We start from the raw sequence: 18,139 nt of genomic DNA, 5'->3' as shown, positions 1-18,139 counted from the left end.
GAGCGTTAATTCTAACGTGAATGCTGCGCGATCGCAGCCTCAAGCGTCAAGCCAAGTTGCTGGATCTGTTTCAGGTGCAACACGACCGACATGGCAATCTTCGGCCGACCAGGCGCTCCGTAAGGAGATGCTGAATCACATTATGCGGGTACTTCAGAACCAACGGTCAAATGCACCAGCTAATTGGCTTCAGAAGCTTCCTGAAATGGCGCATCGACTGGAAGATGAGTGCTACCGTATCGCTGCCTCGCGTGAAGAGTATGCAAACACTAGCACATTGCAGTCGCGATTGCGTAGCATTGTGCGAAGCGCGCAGACTCACCAGCGCAGCGTCGGAGGTAATGCAATGCGCCAGCCTGGTGCACCAAACCAGGCTTCCCCTGGGGACATTCGATCAGCATCTACTGTACCTACTGGAGCGCCAATTCCGTTTCCTGGTGCCAACGCAGTGGGTCCTACTACCAACCGAGCAAACGCGGATGTGAACAATCTTGCTGCTCAGGCTATTCAGATGCCGCCAGAGCTACAAGACCCCCCGTCCCAGGTGAGTACTCCAGTTAAAACAGAAGTGTCACGTATGCAGTCGTCGTCTTCACTGATCGACTCGGTCATGTCGAATCGTTCATCCATGAGTGGCCCGGGGATCTCGCCCCTTGCTGGACAGAATGGAGTTCAAACAACCCCCGGAAGTAGTCCCAATGCAAGTGGGAATGCGTCGGGAATGGGAACAACACCTGGCTCTGGATCAACATCAGCAAACTCTCCGGGTTCAGCGACTGCTGCACGAAACAAGTCGGCCCAGATCATTTGGCAGTTTAAAGCCAAAGCTCAGCAAGTGACGTCAGCCCTGGACAAGAACCAGACAACGGAGTACCACAACAAGTTGCGACTCATGGTTCGTGAAGACGTGAAGACCGCTGGGTCCAAGGAAGTATTGCAGCGCCAGCAGCAGCGACTTTTATTGCTGCGGCATGCCATGTGGTGTAAGTCGCCGGAGGGCTCGTGCACGACTACCCCGAGCTGCGGTGAAATGAAGCGGCTCTGGGCTCACATGGGAGCTTGTCGACAGACGAATGCGTGCTCTTACAGTCATTGTATTTCGTCGAAGTACGTGCTGTCGCATTTCCAGCAATGCACAAATGCCAAGTGTCTTGTGTGTCAGGTGGTTCGGTATCCCGTGGAGGTGAAGGAGAAAAATGGTGCGCTGATGCTGGATGCAGATCGTGCATTGCAGCAAATTATTGCAGCCAGTCAACGTCGGCAGCGAATGATTGCGATCAAGAAGCAACAAGAAATGCAGCAGCAACAGCAGCAGTTACAGCAGCCGCAGCAGTCCCAACAACCCATGCCTCTAGCTATGCCTGCTCACTTACAACAGCCGCAGAATAATGGCAATGTGGCCATGGGATTCCAGCAGCAGCAGCAGCAGCACAATGCCGGCCCAGTTGGTGCAAATGCGAACGCGATGGGAATGGCGATGCCGAACGTAGACAATCGCTCTGTTCCAATGCCGACAGTGCAGGCCAATGGCACTACTACTGGTGCAAATGTGGTGGGCCAGCAGGTCCCTGTGAAAGCAGAAAATCCTGGAGCTCCTACAAACCTTGTCCCGGATGATCAGCGACAGCTTCAGCTCATAAAACAGAAGTTAAGCAGCCGATCTTTGGAACAGCTGACGGCGCATTGTCTTAAGCTAGAAAAGTGGGTGGAAGAAATTCGTGCACGCATGAATGCTATTATGAACGAGTGTCGACAGCTATTGCATCTGTCAAACTCGACGCAAGACCCGATGCAGAAGACTCAATACGAAGCACAAGTACAAGAAAAACGAGTGATGCTCAAGCAACTTGATGTAAAGTTCAAGCAGTGCCGAAGCCAGCGGAACATCGTGAAGCATGTAATTGACGAACGTAATGCCAGTGGAGCTATGCTTACCCAGAATGGGGGTGCACAGTCACATCCAGGCATGAACAGCACAACGAACGCGATGCAGCCGATACCGATGCCGACTCAAATACAACAACAGAATCCTCACCAATTGCAGCAGGGGTCAACTGTTTCATCGATGCAAATGAAGCCGTCGCCTGATGATCTGCTGGGTGAAGAAGATATGGATGTCCCCTCCAAGGTTGATAGCAGCCTTGCAGTCGCGGGAAAGCCACTGGAAATGCCTATGGATCTTCAAGAATCTACTGCAACCCCTGTTTCAGTAGCTGCACCGTTGAATACGCTGGCTGGCTCGGCTCCGATGAATGGCCCTTCAGTGAATCATTCTCAGAGCCAAGGTACAGCCCATGGCCAAATGCAGGGATATGTGATGAGCAATTTGTCATCAGCAGCATCGGGTGGTGTCACAGTGAAGGAGGAGGTGCATGGTGCATCGCTGCAGTCATCGTCGTCTGCTGGGTCGGCTCCAACCCAGACTTTTGTAAAGAAGGAGGAAGTGGCAATAAATCCGCTGACGATGAACAACTCGAAGCTGAATGCAATGATGGTTGAACATCGACGAATGGATGCCAGCAAGGACTTGCAGCTGCCAGCAGGTGCAGTAGCTACGTCCACAGCGATGATGGCGAGCGATGCGAACTCATGCTCCGCGGTTGCGACACCACCAGCACCGCCTGCTTCCTCAGAAGTGCCGATGTCAGTGCTGAGCGAATTGAGCAATGAGGACCTTGCTTCGCACGTCGACTCGTTGGTGACATATTACAACGCCACGGTTTCTCCGTTGAATTTGAAGAAAAAACTCGAAGCGCTGTTGAAAGGTATGATGGAGCACAAGTTCGGATGGGTGTTTAATACGCCTGTGGATCCAGTTGCACTGAATATTCCCAATTACTTCAAGATTATTCGCAAGCCGATGGACCTGGGAACAGTAAAAAAGAAATTGGAGCTCGGCATCTATAATCACATGGAAGAGTTCGCTCACGACGTGCGCACTACATTCCAGAACGCGATGCAGTACAACAGTGAGGACCAGGATGTCTTCAGTCTTGCAAAGGACATGCTGTCTGATTTTAACGGGGAAATGCGCAAACTGGCAGCTGAAATTGACGTCGATGAAAAGGCTGCTCGTGCAAAAGAGAGCTCGTGTCGGTTGTGCGGCATCGAGCGCATGGTGTTCGAGCCAGCAGTGCTGTATTGCAATGGCGAGTGCAACAGCCGCATCCGGCGGAACTGCTACTACTACACTTCAGCAGACAACAAGTATCACTGTTGCCACCAGTGCCACGGTAGCTTGCCTGATACTATCAAACACAACGAGGGTCGCCAGTATCACAAGAGTGAGCTCACGCGCAAAAAAAATGATGAAGTGCATGAAGAGCCTTGGGTGCAGTGTGACAAATGCGAACGCTGGGTTCACCAAATCTGCGCTCTTTTCAATGGCAAGATCGATAGCGAGAAAAAGCCGCAGCTGGTCAAGACCGAGAGCGGCCAATCAACAGATAGCGGCGATGCATCGGCTTCTTCGTCTGGATCAAACCCCACCACCACTGTCACTACTACAACTGTTGTCAAGAGTTCTGCATCGTCGGGGTCAAAGGGAACGGTTCACTCTATCACGACTTCACCAGGTAGTGAGTTTTTGTGTCCAGAATGTCTGCTGGAGCATCGGAAGAGCGAACCGGAAAAGTATAAGGTCGGGCGGCACGCTTTCAGTGCGAAAGACTTGCCGCGCACGAAGCTTTCAGATTTTTTGGAGCGCCGAATCATCCAGTCATTGAAAGCTGAGCGTGAGGACGAGGCAAAATGGACGCAGCGCGATGTGAACGATGTGGAGACGGCTGAAGGGCTTACTGTGCGATTGGTGTCAAACATTGAGAAGCAACTGATGGTTCGGGATAAAATGTTTCAGCGGTACAAGGACTCTCACAAGTACACGTCTGAGCACCGTTTCAAGTCCAAGTGCATCTGTATGTTCCAAGAGCTGGACGGCGTGTCTGTTTTGCTGTTCGGAATGTACGTCCACGAGTTCGACGAGCAAGAAGCGGATTGCAACTCGCGTCGTGTGTACATCTCGTATCTAGACTCAGTGAACTACTTCAAGCCGGCCCACCTTCGCACAAAGGTGTATCATGAGATGTTGATCGCATATTTCGACTTCGTGAAGCAGCGAGGCTTCCACACGGCGCATTTGTGGGCATGCCCGCCTCTGAAGGGTGACGACTATATCTTGTACTGCCACCCTGAGGCGCAGAAAACACCGAAGTCTGATCGTCTACGTGCTTGGTATGTGGATATGCTAGTCAAGGCCGAGGAGGAAGGTGTGGTTTGGCAAATTACGAACATGTACGACGACTACTGGCGGGACCACAACACCCCTTGTGCGCTGCCATACTGTGAGGGCGACTACTGGGTCGGCCTGGTTGAAGACTTGATCGAGAAGTTGGACGCCGAAAAGCCCAAAAAGATTGTTAACAAGCGTGGCTCGAAGTCGCATAAGCGAAAGAACTCGGACACGAAGAAGGCGGCAAACAAGAAATCCAAGTCGAAGAAGCCGAAGCGCCGAAAAACTGCGTCCGGCGGAGAGGGGTCGGGCGATGAGGATGATGACGAGGGCGATGGACACGAGGAGACTGCAGGATCGAATCGTACGCTTACTGTCAAGTCGCTAGACACTCCGGACTGGAAGCTGACAGACCCGCTAATGCACAAGCTGGGCGAGGTAATTGAGCCCATGAAGGACGATTTCTTGGTAGTGAAGCTGGTGCCATGCTGTCGCGTGTGCAACACATCCGTGGTGCAGGGAACTCTGTGGCTTGACCCTAGCGTGAAAACGGAGCATGGACTGAACCCAAAGGTGGTGCAAACTGCGCTGTGCGATGGATGCTATCAGAAGCTGAAGGTCGTGTCGGTCGCAGGGTCGTCGGCCGCCCATCACAGACTGCAGACTCGATTGAATGTTCTCATCAAGGAAACGGTGGCGCTTCCCGAGCGATGCACTGATCCGGACGAGATCAATGATAGCGAGTTTTTTGACACACGACAGGCGTTCTTGAGTCTGTGCCAGGGCAACCATTACCAGTTCGACGAGCTGCGGCGCGCCAAACACTCGTCCATGATGGCTTTGTACCACTTGGGCAACCCGAACCCAAACGCCTACGTGTACGAGTGCAACGCGTGCACGCGCGATATTGTATCAGGCAATCGCTGGCATTGCCACACGTGCCCGGACTTCGACGTGTGCGACGCTTGCTACGCAAAGGAGAAGCACGAGCACCCGCTGGAGATGGTGCCTACGAGTGGTGTCGGAACTGCAGGAAGTGGTCCAGGTGGCTCCACTGGTCCTGGAGCACCCGGCACTGGCGCGTTGACGGCAGAGCAGCGACGACTTCGCGAACAGCGCGCCAAAAACGTTCGTTTGCACATGCAGTTGCTTGTCCACTCGAGCTCGTGTGCTGACGGCAACTGTGGGTCGTCGAACTGCGAGAAGATGAAGGAGCTGATGCGCCATGGAGCCCAGTGCAAGCAGCGTGCTTACGGCGGGTGCACGATCTGTCGGCGCGTGTGGGCACTGCTCCAGCTGCACGCTCGCCAGTGTCGCCAGTATGAGTGCAAGGTGCCGCGCTGCCACGACCTGCGCGAGCACGTCCGCAAGCTGCAGCTGCAGCAGCAGCTCATGGACGACCGGCGACGCGCAGCAGTCACACAGCAGTACCGCCAAATGCAGAGTGAACGCCAGCAGGAGCAGCAGAGTCGAGCTCAAGGCGACGAGCCCATGCAGCAGGCATGATCGACAGATATCCCGGCCGGCTTGGATCGAGCTTTGAGGACCCAAAATGTCGAGTGTAGCAATAGGATAGGGCAAACCATACTAAATGTAGATGTGTGTCAACGTTGTCTGCGTTTGCAAAGCACCCCCAGAACCTGACAGACGTGGATCAAGCCCGCGCATACTATTAACTGCTCAAGGGGAGGTGTCTAGCTTGGACGCAGCGTCTAGTGGCTCCATTTCTATGCCTTCTTGACGCCGAGCCGTTTCTGGCGGCGACGGTGGTGCGAGCACGGACGCTTTCCGTGGTTGGCCTGCCACAAAGTAGAACAAATGCACATGAGCATATATTGACAACAGTACTAAAATCCCTCACGTCCCGCACCTTCTTGGGGCGACGAGCGTTCCGGTTCAGCAGCTCCATGGCTGCGGGAGTCTCCTCCGCAGCGAACAAGTTGAAAGGCGCATTACGCACGCCGGCGATGGCTACAACCGGCTGACGGGCTGCAAAAAACAAGAGAAACACCGAGTCAGCGATACTGAGACCAAGAGAAGGCGGAAAAGACGGTGGAGCGCTGTATGGACACGCACCGGCGATGGAGGGGAAGAGCGAGGCCGGCGCCAGCGCGCTCTTGGCCACGGCGGAGAGCAGGCGCGAGCACAGCATGTCGGTCTGGCGGTGGGTGGCTTTGATGAAAAGAGAGGCTGCAAAATGCAGTTAGGCTTTTGTTGCGGTAAGATTAGTTGAGTTGCGCATAGGTGTACCCTATTTAAGGTACCGACGGCTCGGTTGAAGTTACCATTTTAAAAGCGCAACATGAAGAAGGAGGCGCTTGCACGCCGCCAGCCGAGCGAGAGACGGGCGTTAGGTGCCCGTGGAGATGGCGTGGACGAGTGTGTGCGGTTGGCAGTGGCGCTCGACGGCTGCGTTGCGTTCAACCCAAAGCGATGGCGACAAGTACTGGACAAGTCCTCGACCGTGTTGCACCGCAGAAAAAGCGATGCCCCCGGCAACTTAAACCGCGAAGACAGGAAGAGGACGCCCTTATCTCGAGAGGAGGACGCTCGAACGCCCGTAGAAAGTAGCCGAGCGTTGCCCACGCTCTCCGTCTCGCAGTATTTGAACCAGCCAGAGATGGTGCGGGACCTTTTGAAAGAGGCAGAGGGAGCTTATGATCAGGAGGAGGATGATCTTGTGATGGATCCAGAGCTGCAGATTGGCGACCAGGAGAACGAAGATGATACCGGGGAAGGTGTGGACGAAAATGATGAGGTAGTTACTGATCGAGAGGCAAAGGAAGCTGCGTTGGTGGTGCTGCCTTTGTTGAGGACCGTGTCGCCTAGAACGAGACGAGGTCTGGCACACCTGCCTCCTCCAAGCGAGGCGGAGATGCGTGGAATCGATAGTTTTGAACGCTCTGTAGATCATCCAGAGTTTTTTGAAGATTTTTATCGAGAACTGAAAAGGAAGAGAATGCAGCAGGCTCGACGGCAAATCATACTGCCTGGCAAGAGTATGACCTTGCCACGATCAATTGCACTACGGAAAACGAAGAGGCCGTGCGGCACCATTAAACCGCTCAGGAAAAGAAAAGAGATTGTTGCTCGAGCTGCTACTCTTGCAGTAACGTCAGCAGACGAGAAAGAACGCGCACGGGAAGTGAACGAACAGAAGTCTATGGAGAAAGAAGATACAAGAGGATCTTGCTTGACAAATATTTGAAAGTGAAGGTATCGAATCAACTCCATGCACCTAGCAGGACCCTTAAACCAAAAGGAAGCCGCAGCTATAGCAGATTAATCCAGGAGCAGCACCATGCCGAGTTGCAGCATGGGGCAGCTGAATTTCAGGTGAAGGAAACCATCGACGAGATAAAACAGTGGATTCCTCTTGATGTTATTTACGCGCTTGGGTTCGGGAAGTTCTCGTCGCCAGCCCACAACGAGCTACTGAAGTTTTATTTCGTGTTGGAGTCCGCCTACAAAATCAACTACTCTTCCTAGGAATGCGTCATTGGAAAGGGTTTGTCCTTTCAATGCAAGAACAGGAGTGGGAGTATCCCAGCATCCGCTTACAATGCTGGTGGCGGCAAATATGTGCTAAGCGTGAAGTTTCTACACGAAGAAGAATCCGAAATGAATTGCAACGTAGACAAGAAGCCTTTCTTGCCCTACTTGCAAGCAAGGAGCAGCAAGCGGCTTGCAGGATAACGCGTTGCGTACGAAATTATGTTTTCCGGCATTCGCGTGAGCGAGCAGCAACACGAGAAAAAGCTGCTGTCTGTATTCAAAGTTTCTGGAGAAAATTATGCACTCAGTGGGCAGCACTACGTCGGGAGCTACACAGGCAACGACAAACTAACGCTGCTGTCGTCATTCAGAAGTATGTGAGGCGGATATTAGCTCAGCGCAGACGAGTTCTACTGAGTAAGATTGATTGCATCGAAAAGCGTCGTCGCCAAAAAGCTGTTACAGTTGCAGGTTGGGCAAAAAACACAAAAATGGTTGGAGCGGCAATTTTATTCAGCGTGCATTTCGCAATTGGCAACAAAAGAAAGTTTTAATACTTCGTCGCCGACGCGCTGCCTTTGAGCGCGACAAGAAAAAAATACTTACGGTTCAAGCTCATTATCGAGGCCAACAAGGACGCAGATGGGTAACCAAGCACAAACGCGACATTAGTAAAGCAATTGCTACTCTTCAGTGCTCATGGAGGTGCTTTCTTGCTAGATGTGAGCTCTGGCGGCGAAAGAAGCAAGCTCTTGCTCAACGTAATCATCTTTTGAATGAAATCGAAGAAGATCGTCGAAACAGGAAATCTAATGCCCTCGTTCCGATACATTTACAGAAGAAGTGGAATCAATTTTCGCTGTTGAAAGCAGCTACTGTGCTTCAGCCTGGTGATCCATCCAACTCGCGAGAAGTCCAGGCTGCTAGGAAATTGCAGGCCCGGTGGAGAGGAAAACAAATCCGCAAGCGTCTTCGTTACGAAAAAGCTAAGGAAATAGAGAGATCAAGACGTCAGGTCAATCGCAAGCGAAGACTTGCGGCGGTTTGTATTCAGAAGCGTGTTCGAGGAATAAGAGGACGTGCCTATGCGTGGGAACTGATAGAGGAAAGAAGTGCTGAGCGAATCCAACGCGTGTGGAGAGGATACAAAACTCGAATACAGCTCTTGAAAATGAGATATGCCCTCAAAATGATCAACAGGATTCAAGCACGCTGGAAAGCTAGACGAAACCTAGAGAACCAGCGGTTCCGTGCACTCAATGCAGCTATTTTACAACGAGCAGCGAGGAAGTTCATCGGAAGAAGGATGCTGTCTACAGTAGTTCGCCGGCGACAGTTTCTGGCGGAGGAGGGTGCAGTAGGCAAGGTCCTTGAGGAGAAGACTCGCAGTCGAGTTAAGGATGAGTTATTGCTGCAAAGTTTTTGCTTCAAAGCGCTGAAGGTGGCAGATGAGAAAGAGAGGGATGCACTGGAGGAAATTCGTGTTGATCGGTCATTGTACGTTGTGAACTTTGCGAAAAGAGAGTGGAAACGAAAAGGCTATGATGGAATTTGGCAGGAAATCTTTCGAAATGCCTCTGGGAACTCGTCGGAGATGGATAATTCTCATTTTGCGAGATTTCTCAAGTCACTACCCCACGCCTTTATTCACAGGACCCAGTTTCCAATGCAGAACGCTGATGTGATTTTCGCGAAGATGAAGGAACCAAAAGCAAAGACCATCTCATTCCAGAGATTTAACCAGGCAATTTTGATGTTGCTGAAAGAAAGGTTTGTGGACACCAACCAGAAGGAAGCCAAAAAAGGCTCAGAACCCGTCGATACTGGTAGTGAACTCGAGCGATTTCTCCGGTTCATGAACCGCTTTGTACTTCCGTCAACCATTCAGAACGGAAAATACAGGAAAATGTTAGAGGCACACTGCACTAAGCGGTTGCTGTGGTCTGTTACAGTATTACGGCGGTTTGCGGTAAGAATTGCAACCAAGAACAGGCACGACAAATTCGTAATCCTTTTCCGCGAGGAACAAATGCACAAGCATCGTAGCAAATGTGCCTCTACGATTCAGCTAGCGTATCGCTGCTACAAGTTTTGCTTGCAGTTGAAGGAGATGCTCGCGAGTATGTTTATTGAGTTCGTTGATCACACCGGCCGCACAGTTAGGTTCCAACACATTGGTAGCGGAAAAATCCTCACGAAGCGCCCGCTTTTCTTGAAGGGAGTTAAATGCGGCAAGATCGTCCCGTTGCCATTCCCCGGAGAAGAATTTCACGCGTTTTGTGAACGTCACGAAGACAGCACGAATCCAAGCGCCTCAAACGTTCCTGCCGAAGTGTATTGCGTGGAGTGTGAAGATGCTATGTGCCAAGTCTGCTTTGATAGGGATCATACAGCACGACAAGCTTTTCAACGTCACCAGCGACGACAAATTCAAAGTGTAACTACTGTCGATTGGAGACAGCGACGAGGGAGTGCCTTCAATGCGGCAATGGAAAAGCCCCGTTCTGTGATTCATGTTTTCCACATGTGCACAAGCAACCATCTAAACAACCGAAACGAGAAGTCCAGGGATCACTCACCAAGGAGGAAGGCAAATCGCTTACAGATCAACCAGTGGAAAGTCAACACAAGTTTCAAACATTGGTGGTCATGTGCGCTGAGTGCTCCGACCGGGTTGCTCAATGGGCTTGCGAAACATGCTTGGACGTCTTTTGCAAGCGTTGTATGAGCTCATACCATGCCAAAGGACAGAGGCAATATCACCATTGTCGCCGGCTGAACTATTTCTCCATCTTACGGCAGAAAGCAGAGCTTAAACGGGATGTCGACGCCGAGAAAGAGCGAGAGAGGCGAAAGAAAGAGCGTGAGAAGGAGAGGAGGCAGCAAGAAGCAGAGCTACAGCGGCAACACCTTGCTGCCACGACAATGCAGGCACTTATTCGGTCATTTGTTGCGCGTCAGTCTGGAAAGGCATACATGAAGCTAGTGAGGCAAACACAAGCTGCGCGAGCACAACGGAAGAAAGACGACAGGGTGCGTGCATCCATCGTGTACAAAGCGAAAGCTGCATTTGGGGTATCGCCAGCGTTGAAGTCAGACACAAAGCGAGAGATGGCAGCACGACAGGAGCGGATTGACGACATTAAACGCACCCTGTTCTTTCAACGACGACCAACAGACAAGGCTAACCAGAAAAAGCGCTGGAGCAAGAGACAAAAGGCTCGGGTGCTAGAGTCTGTTAGAACCTGGTGTGACTACGACGCCCAGGTGAAGATCCTGAAGGGCGAGTGGAAGAACTGCGTGGGATCGATCGTGTCGACACAGACCTGATGCTTACTGGGAGCGTGTTGGTCTTCGTCCCTCTCGCCAATCGGTCTGCAGTGGTTCGTTGGGAGGATATCGAGCCCTACGACGAAGCTTTACGACAGCCATACGAGCCACCTGGACGAGTAGCACTGAATATCACGCAAGATTTACAAGTGAAACTCAGGCAGATCTTGCAGAATGCTGTCCGGAAGGCACGCTTGCTGTACTTGCAAACGATCGAGTTCAACCGTATCACGCAGTATGCCTGGGTCATCGACTACGACAAACGGGAGCAAAAGGTGGAGTACTGGAACGTGGTGCTCAACAGGCGCGTTGCAACACCGCCCAAGGTGATGCAGTTGATCGAGCGCATGGAACCAGAGGACCGGGAGAAATTGGAGAAGCGCGTGGAATTGGCCAGAAGCAAACTCGTTGCACTGCTCAACCCGTTCCAGCCTAGAGACAAGCCCAAACTAGCGCTCCGAAGAAACGGCATTGTATTTGTCCCCAATGGGGCGATTGCAGACGACAGCAGCTCTGCACTTGCGTCCTTGAAGCACGAAATGGAGGCTATCGATGGTGCTCGGTTCTGGCACGACAAGGTGGTCCCGAACCGACAGTTTGGTGGCAAGAAGGCGCGGGATTTCCTCGCTGCATCGCCCTCCAATGCATGCTGGTTACTGGTGAAGCTGTTCAATTGGATGGACCTGCACGAGGACGGCGGGTTTGAGCCCCACGCCAAGAAGCTGCTGAATCTGAGCGAGGAGCTGCAGCGGTACGTGGTGCGGGAGGTGAGCGACCGCTTCGAGAGCTCCGGGGACGTGAAACTGGCGCGGGACAAGCTGCTGCGGCTGATGGACCTCAAGGACGCTACGCTGCAGCTGCTCATGACCAAGGACCAGCGCGACGTCGAGGAGGTAGAAGCTCGGCAAGCGCCTTGACACCAGGGCAACTTCCACTTGGCGGTCTCAGACAGCCCCAGCCCTCCTCAGACGTATGTTGCTCCAAGGCTAACGCGATTGATTGGTGCGAACCCGGTTCATTTCCAAGCGCGCTTAAATACTCAAACAGACGGCGTACGGGATCGTCCCTGTAATTTAAGCGCGATGGTTCTTGGCAATGTTAACCGAAGGTCGCAGCAGGCGGCTCCACCTGGGTCGTGCCCAGCCAGCCAACCAGTGGTCCGCCGAGCCGCCTCCATTTGCCTTGCCCACGCAACAAAAGGGAAGTTCGTTCTAACGCATCAACTAGGAAACAATGGGTAAGCCTTATGCTCCACGCCTTGCATCTAGGGCGGATGGCAACCGCGGCAGAGAGACGCAGGCAGGCAGGGACGGCAGGACGCGCTTAGAAACGACGTGGCAGGCACAGCAACCTGAGTGTTAATAGGGTCCAGGTGCCGCTCTACAGGACGACTAAAGCGATGGACCAATTGCCGCCTGCTTCCTGTCCTGTTGCCAGCTCTGCAGACGTCGAGATCCAATATACAAAGGCTGACTTTGGATGTTTGTTGTGTGACTTGCAGTCCAGATCAAGGCGCACGAGCTCCGCACCAAGAGCAAGACTGAGCTGCTCCGTCAGCTGGACGACTACCAGCAGGAGCTGGCCCAGCTCCGCGTGGCCAAGGTCATCGGCGGCGCCGCCTCCAAGCTGAGCAAGATCCGCGTGGTGCGCAAGTCGATCGCCCGCGTGCTGACGGTGTACAACCAGAACCAGAAGGCCAAGCTCCGCGCCGCCCTGGGCAGCAAGAAGCACGTGCCCCTGGACCTGCGCCGCAAGCAGACGCGCGCCATCCGTCGTCAGCTCTCCACGCACGAGAAGTCGCTCAAGACCCTCAAGCAGCAGAAGAAGGAGTCTTACCCCAAGCGTCGCTACGCTCTTAAGGCGTAAGCTGCTAGTTGCTGGGCGTGCGTCGGACTAAATACACCCTCCTAAGCTTCCCGCCATGTTTCGACACGGCGTTGATCAACTGTGGGTTTGTGCTTTTGTATGTGATTTTCTTGCACTGTTACTCTTCAGTGACGTCCCAGTTGAACGACTCATCGCCCTCTTCCGAGTTGGAGTCCGAGACAATGTCGAAGCTGCTGTTCTCGGTCTCGTCGACGCCATCTTGCACTTGGTCCTCTGCGCTTTCTCGGTGTGGCGGAGATTCGTCGTCGCTTTGCCCGACCAGCTGCGTTGCGTCGGGGTCTTCAGCGGTGCTCTGCTGGGTTGAGCGCAGAGTACACGCCGGGTCCACTGCTGGTACTGCTGCGAGTGCAAGATCACTAAACAACTCGTCGTGGATGGCAAAGTCGTCTGATGCTGCATCTCGCGAGTCTTCGACAGCTTCCACGCCACCTTCCTGCAGTGCATGCAATGAATGTTTCGTTAAATCCGCGTGCACTATGCAAACTACTACAGAGTTCGAACCTTGACAGTAAACGGTTGAACCACAAAGCCTGCAACGGATGACTTCACGATTGTGATCGCACGATGCGAGGCGTGGCGCTCCATTATGAACTGTAATACACACATGGAAATGTCAGAGATGTTGAAGTAAAAATGACAAAGCCATCGCATTCATCGACCCTTGTGGTAACGCAGTGAGCCCAACTATCGCCAAGCAGCGGCTTTGTGTAGAGTCCACCTTCAATGCAAGAAAAGCACGTCAAAGCCAGCTTGTCAACCGATAGAAATGCAGCAGTCTTACTCCCTCCTTCAACAGTGGACGCCCGATTCGTGACGACAACAAATGCCTGGTATGTGTCGGCGAACAGTCTGACGGCAGCAGAGACCAATTATTCTCAAGTAAAACAGCAATGAAATGATTCGCTTTACGCACTTCAAGTCTCTCGCCATCCGAAGCATGTGATGCTGGCGCTGTGCCTGCGTTAAATCGTTGGGCTAGCACGACAATCAAACCATTCCAATTCGATTTAAGCGCCGGTACATAAGATACCCCTCAAGATTGCTCTGCTGGGCTCACCTTCTGGAAGAGTGTGGTGACACAGTCAATAATGAGAAGCTTCACCTTGAGCGAGTACATAGCGTCCTCCATTTGCTTCAGTCTGTGAACAACCACCAAACACATAGCATTAAGTGGACCAAGTCGGTAAATAATTTTCTCATCATCGTACTTGGCAATACACGATGCTATCGAGTTGACCCTCACAACACGAATACGCTTGATGACAGCAGCAGCCAACTCATTGATATCTGTATCCTTTCCAGCATTTATCAGTCGTATCCGTGCAACGGTAATTTGCAGCAAACTATCAACAACAAACATTAGCGGCAGCAACAAAAGCTCCAACGAATCGTCTTGCAACATGTGAACCAACCGTTTGGCACTAAAGTTGTGCTCAACGTCGAAAAACATGACGCTGTTGTCTGGGTAGTCCATTGCGCACATCACTGCAAGTGTCATAGCGACTTGACTCTTGCCGATTCCAGCCGTGCCCACAAACTATTCACAACAGCATCTCGTCAGCTACAAGTACATCCACCTCAATCTACAACTGTAGCTTTGCACCTCCGACAGGGCTCGGCAGTGGAGTCCCCCATTCAGAGCCTGGTCGATGCTCGTCAGTCCTGTCCGCAGGAACATCGGGTGGTTGGCACTTTCCAGAAAGAGGTCGAAGGCCTGACCCAGAGTTGGTTAGCAGCAAACCGTTGCAGTATCATTTGTTTTGCAGTTGAAATTGGGACTTGACGCTACCGAACGACATGCTGGCGCCAGTCGAATCGAAAGTTTTGCGATCAATTCCTGCACAAGTAAAAGTCGCAATCCGTGAGAATGATACATTCACGAGGTGGCGAATTACTTGGTAACCAGACCTCCGTCTCTCGAACCGACAAGTCCACAGCATGGGCGACATCCCACAGAGGGCGCTGCAGCAAGTGGCGCTGCGTGATGATGCCGCTAGCGCGAAACAGCGCCCGCCGACGCTCGTCCACTTTCTCCCGAGCCAACACCCGCTGCAGCATTACTGACTACTAACACTTGAACGGTACATAATGTACACATCTTGGCACAATACTCGGAGAAGGACATGTTGAAGTTATAGGCAACGTAAAGCTTGCAAGGCATCGAATGGAAGCCTTTAGCTTCTCGGTCGCTTGATCTAGGCCACATTAGCCATTGAGCCGTATCCCTGGATGTTCGTCGTGTGCGTGCTCTTTCTCGCAGAGATCTTAGCATGTGCTGGATCTTGGATCAGCGAAGTGAACTCGTTGATCTCGGGCAGCATGTGCTCCTGCACCGTAGTGGTGTTAGAGCGAGATAGGCGGCCTTGGTGGAAGGAAAACGACTTGGTGATCTCTGGCTTTGACTCCACTGGCAACTGGCACCAGTACCCGCCAGTGAAACAGAGACTTGCGCCGCCCGTGATGAAGTAATATTGACTGCGAATCAGCACCGTAAGCTCTTCCTCAATCTGCAACAGTCTTCCTCCAAGTCGATGTCGTTGGCGTCCAGACCAAAGGGGCATTCGATCTCCATGGCGATTTCTTCAGCCATGAAGAGGAAGGTCCCCCACAGAAACACCCAAATCGGCGTGTACAGCCCCGAGTTCGGCACAATGACAAAGGTGTAGAGCAACATGTACGCACCGAGGAGGAACTGCAGGTACTGCATGTAGTTGAACGGGATCGGGACGTTGGCGATGTGGAACACTGTTGTGTACAGATTGGGCAACTGGGAAATCTTGCTTTGCAAGCTGTGGCATTACCCGGCGTTAGATGACCGCAGTTGGTAGCAACCTGCACCAATCGCTTCAACCAGAGTTCGGTGATGGTCGCACGCAGCTTGTGAGGAGTGCGGCGCACTAGATCACAAAACGAGTTCATGTCCTCGCTCGGCTTCTTGTGCTCGGATCCACACGCGTACAGCTCGTCGTACTCGGCATCAGTTAAGACTCCAGTGTCCTTGAGCTTGTCGATTCCATCGCGACCGCGACAGTCGTGGAACACGATGGCAATGTACAGAAACACCAGCCGCCGCAGCTCCGTGAAGAACGTGCACTTCTCCAGTATATCTCGCGAAATGGGCTGGAGCCCCTTGAGGACGAGATGTTTGGACTCGTCTTCATCCTTCAATGGTTCTTCAACGTGCGTGTTATCGTGTACGTCTTCGGCATCGAGCTCCGTCGTTTCCTCTTTGATGGTTGTGCTCACGTAGGCGCAACCAGAGCCGACGATGTCCCGAGCCACTTCGGACAGCGCCCCAATTGTCACCATCCCCGCTCGCCACTGCGTGAAAGCGGAGTTCAAGCGGAAGGAGATGATGAGACCCAGGAACGTGTTGAACACCGTCAGCGAGTCCGTGAATGCAATGGATTTACTGGCCGACACCACGAACGGGTGGAAGTGGTCCACGACCGCGACGGCGAGTGCGATTAGGGCCATGCACAGCGCTCGCAACGGGGCCTGGCCGCTCAGCGCAGATCCGTGCCAGCGCAGCAGGATTTTCCGCAAACTTGACGCTTCGTAGTAGATCATCGAGACTTGGCGCTTGGACGGCGAATTGGAGAGTGGCCGAAGATCTTACGGCCTCCGAAGTCGTTGGGTTCGGGCACCGGCATTGACTCAGAAAAAAGTAGTTCAAGTACGTGTTCTACAGAACGTTTTTGCTGCGAGCGAAGAGCAACGTAATACAGCAGCAATGGGCATGGCGCCAATAAGTACTAGTGTGCGTTCATTGCTAGCACCTTAGAGAACGCGTGGCACCATTCACATGGGGCAAACGCTGGTGTCGAGGATTATTGAGACCATCAAAGCTTTGGAGACCAGCTTCAACTTGACCGCTGAGTCTTCCCAGTCGACACTTCAACGGCTCTCTGGCGGGAGGAAGGTATGCAAAATCTATTGATGCGTCTGTTGTCTATCTCTTATCTACGAAAGCGGCCTCGACCTGCAGGGTTCGACAGCTTCAGGTCGCCCACACCACGCTTCTTCCGCCGCTTGCCGTTGCCAAACGCCGAGTCTCCGTCGTCAGCTTCGCCGCTCTCGCGCTCACGCTCGCGAGCGCGCTGCTGCTTCCGCAAGTCAGCCTGGGGGACGAATGACATCTCGCGGACGTAGCCTCCTCCAGTCGTCTCCTCCTTCTTGAATGCACTGCGCTCCTTCTCGGTGACGCGCTGCATTTTCAACCGCTCCGAAAGCGGCAGCTTGGCCAACTGCTTCTTCTCACGCTGGGCAGCACGGTTACCCGACGACCCAAACGCCATGAGGTCGCCCACCTTCTCGCCCTCTGCAATCTCGTAGAACTTGGGGGCTGGTTTCCGCTTGCCCTTCGGCGCAGTTTCGCGTTGAGGCTCTTCCTCCTCCTCGTCCGAAGACTCATCGCTCGGTCTGCCTTCGATCTCTTCCTCCTCCTCGTCGTCCACGCGAGCGAAGCGATCGCCCACCTCGTCGTCCTCATTCTCGTCATCGTCAGTGCCAGCATCGCTGTCCATGTCCTCCTGTTGCTTACGCTGCTGCTTCGCGTTGACGGCGTTCGGGTGCAGCATCCGGTACGTGTCACTCTCCTCATCCACCTGGAAGTCCGTGGACGTGAACATGCGCGAGAAACGATCGTCGCCCAACGGGTTGGAGAAGGACTTGTCGGCATCGTCGTCCTCGCCATCGGCCTCTTTGCTGTTCTTTTTCCGCTTGGCTTCGTTCTCCAACATACGCTCGGCAGTAGCGCGGTTGACCTTGGGCAGGCGGCGCTGAATGGTAATACGGTTGGACTGCTTCGCCTCGACCTTCTCTTTCAGCTTCTTCTTGCGCCACTCGTCGTAGGCGAACGGCTCTGCCACAGCCTTCACCTTGTTGTACAGGCGAGCATCCATGAAGAAACCGTGCATGTACGCCTTGAGCAGCGGCGTACCCACGAGATGGTCCAGTCCAAACGAGGCAATCTCCGCGCGCGTGACGAAACGGTAGTCGTCGTAGACTGTGGCCTGTGCCTCCTCCTCGAGCTCCTCGGTAAGTGAGTCCAAGAACGAGCACCACTTGGGGGCGATACCCAGCTCTGGGATGTAGTAGCTCATCACACGTTCCTGTTCGCCGGCCACGAGCAGCACGCCCGACTTGCCCTGCGCTCCTCCACAACGCACACGTCCTTCACCTCAGCCGGCGTCTCCA

General features: G+C 53.2%; 8 protein-coding genes across 8 annotated transcripts; 4 read left to right on the top strand and 4 right to left on the bottom strand.

Annotated features, from left to right (window-relative positions):
• Positions 1 to 20: 20 nt before the first annotated feature.
• Positions 21 to 5,734, top strand: KRP23_14599 (Histone acetyltransferase HAC1; the record flags this gene model as incomplete). The annotated part of the gene is made up of 2 exons (XM_067885439.1): positions 21 to 74; positions 158 to 5,734. The coding sequence occupies 2 exons, from the start codon at positions 21 to 23 to the stop codon at positions 5,732 to 5,734; spliced, it is 5,631 nt and encodes a 1,876-aa protein (XP_067737108.1).
• Positions 5,735 to 5,955: 221 nt separating this feature from the next.
• On the bottom strand, positions 5,956 to 6,380 carry KRP23_14598 (uncharacterized protein; the record flags this gene model as incomplete). The annotated part of the gene is made up of 3 exons (XM_067885438.1): positions 5,956 to 6,027; positions 6,099 to 6,217; positions 6,305 to 6,380. The coding sequence occupies 3 exons, from the start codon at positions 6,378 to 6,380 to the stop codon at positions 5,956 to 5,958; spliced, it is 267 nt and encodes an 88-aa protein (XP_067737107.1).
• A 150-nt stretch (positions 6,381 to 6,530) lies between these two features.
• KRP23_14597 (uncharacterized protein) lies at positions 6,531 to 7,120 on the top strand (the record flags this gene model as incomplete). Its single annotated transcript, XM_067885437.1, has 2 exons — positions 6,531 to 6,986; positions 7,058 to 7,120. 2 exons carry the CDS (start codon positions 6,531 to 6,533, stop codon positions 7,118 to 7,120), a joined length of 519 nt encoding a protein of 172 aa, XP_067737106.1.
• A 3,932-nt stretch (positions 7,121 to 11,052) lies between these two features.
• Positions 11,053 to 11,970, top strand: KRP23_14596 (uncharacterized protein; the record flags this gene model as incomplete). Its single annotated transcript, XM_067885436.1, has 1 exon — positions 11,053 to 11,970. The coding sequence occupies one exon, from the start codon at positions 11,053 to 11,055 to the stop codon at positions 11,968 to 11,970; it is 918 nt and encodes a 305-aa protein (XP_067737105.1).
• A 316-nt stretch (positions 11,971 to 12,286) lies between these two features.
• KRP23_14595 (60S ribosomal protein L35) lies at positions 12,287 to 12,919 on the top strand (the record flags this gene model as incomplete). Its single annotated transcript, XM_067885435.1, has 2 exons — positions 12,287 to 12,290; positions 12,555 to 12,919. The coding sequence occupies 2 exons, from the start codon at positions 12,287 to 12,289 to the stop codon at positions 12,917 to 12,919; spliced, it is 369 nt and encodes a 122-aa protein (XP_067737104.1).
• Positions 12,920 to 13,037: 118 nt separating this feature from the next.
• On the bottom strand, positions 13,038 to 14,998 carry KRP23_14594 (DNA repair protein RAD51-like protein 2; the record flags this gene model as incomplete). Its single annotated transcript, XM_067885434.1, has 11 exons — positions 13,038 to 13,373; positions 13,442 to 13,531; positions 13,600 to 13,658; positions 13,722 to 13,789; positions 13,854 to 13,915; positions 13,998 to 14,079; positions 14,149 to 14,283; positions 14,353 to 14,477; positions 14,544 to 14,654; positions 14,730 to 14,777; positions 14,849 to 14,998. 11 exons carry the CDS (start codon positions 14,996 to 14,998, stop codon positions 13,038 to 13,040), a joined length of 1,266 nt encoding a protein of 421 aa, XP_067737103.1.
• A 424-nt stretch (positions 14,999 to 15,422) lies between these two features.
• On the bottom strand, positions 15,423 to 16,510 carry KRP23_14593 (uncharacterized protein; the record flags this gene model as incomplete). The annotated part of the gene is made up of 2 exons (XM_067885433.1): positions 15,423 to 15,729; positions 15,792 to 16,510. The coding sequence occupies 2 exons, from the start codon at positions 16,508 to 16,510 to the stop codon at positions 15,423 to 15,425; spliced, it is 1,026 nt and encodes a 341-aa protein (XP_067737102.1).
• A 389-nt stretch (positions 16,511 to 16,899) lies between these two features.
• Positions 16,900 to 18,045, bottom strand: KRP23_14592 (Nucleolar protein 10; the record flags this gene model as incomplete). The annotated part of the gene is made up of 1 exon (XM_067885431.1): positions 16,900 to 18,045. The coding sequence occupies one exon, from the start codon at positions 18,043 to 18,045 to the stop codon at positions 16,900 to 16,902; it is 1,146 nt and encodes a 381-aa protein (XP_067737101.1).
• Between the last annotated feature and the right edge of the window lie 94 nt (positions 18,046 to 18,139).

This window comes from Phytophthora ramorum (genome assembly GCF_020800215.1).
Source record: "Phytophthora ramorum isolate Pr-102 chromosome Unknown Phyram_PR-102_s0022, whole genome shotgun sequence".
Lineage (NCBI taxonomy): Eukaryota > Oomycota > Peronosporomycetes > Peronosporales > Peronosporaceae > Phytophthora > Phytophthora ramorum.
Note: the sequence above shows the minus strand (reverse complement) of the source record. Positions and strands in the feature narration are given on the sequence as shown.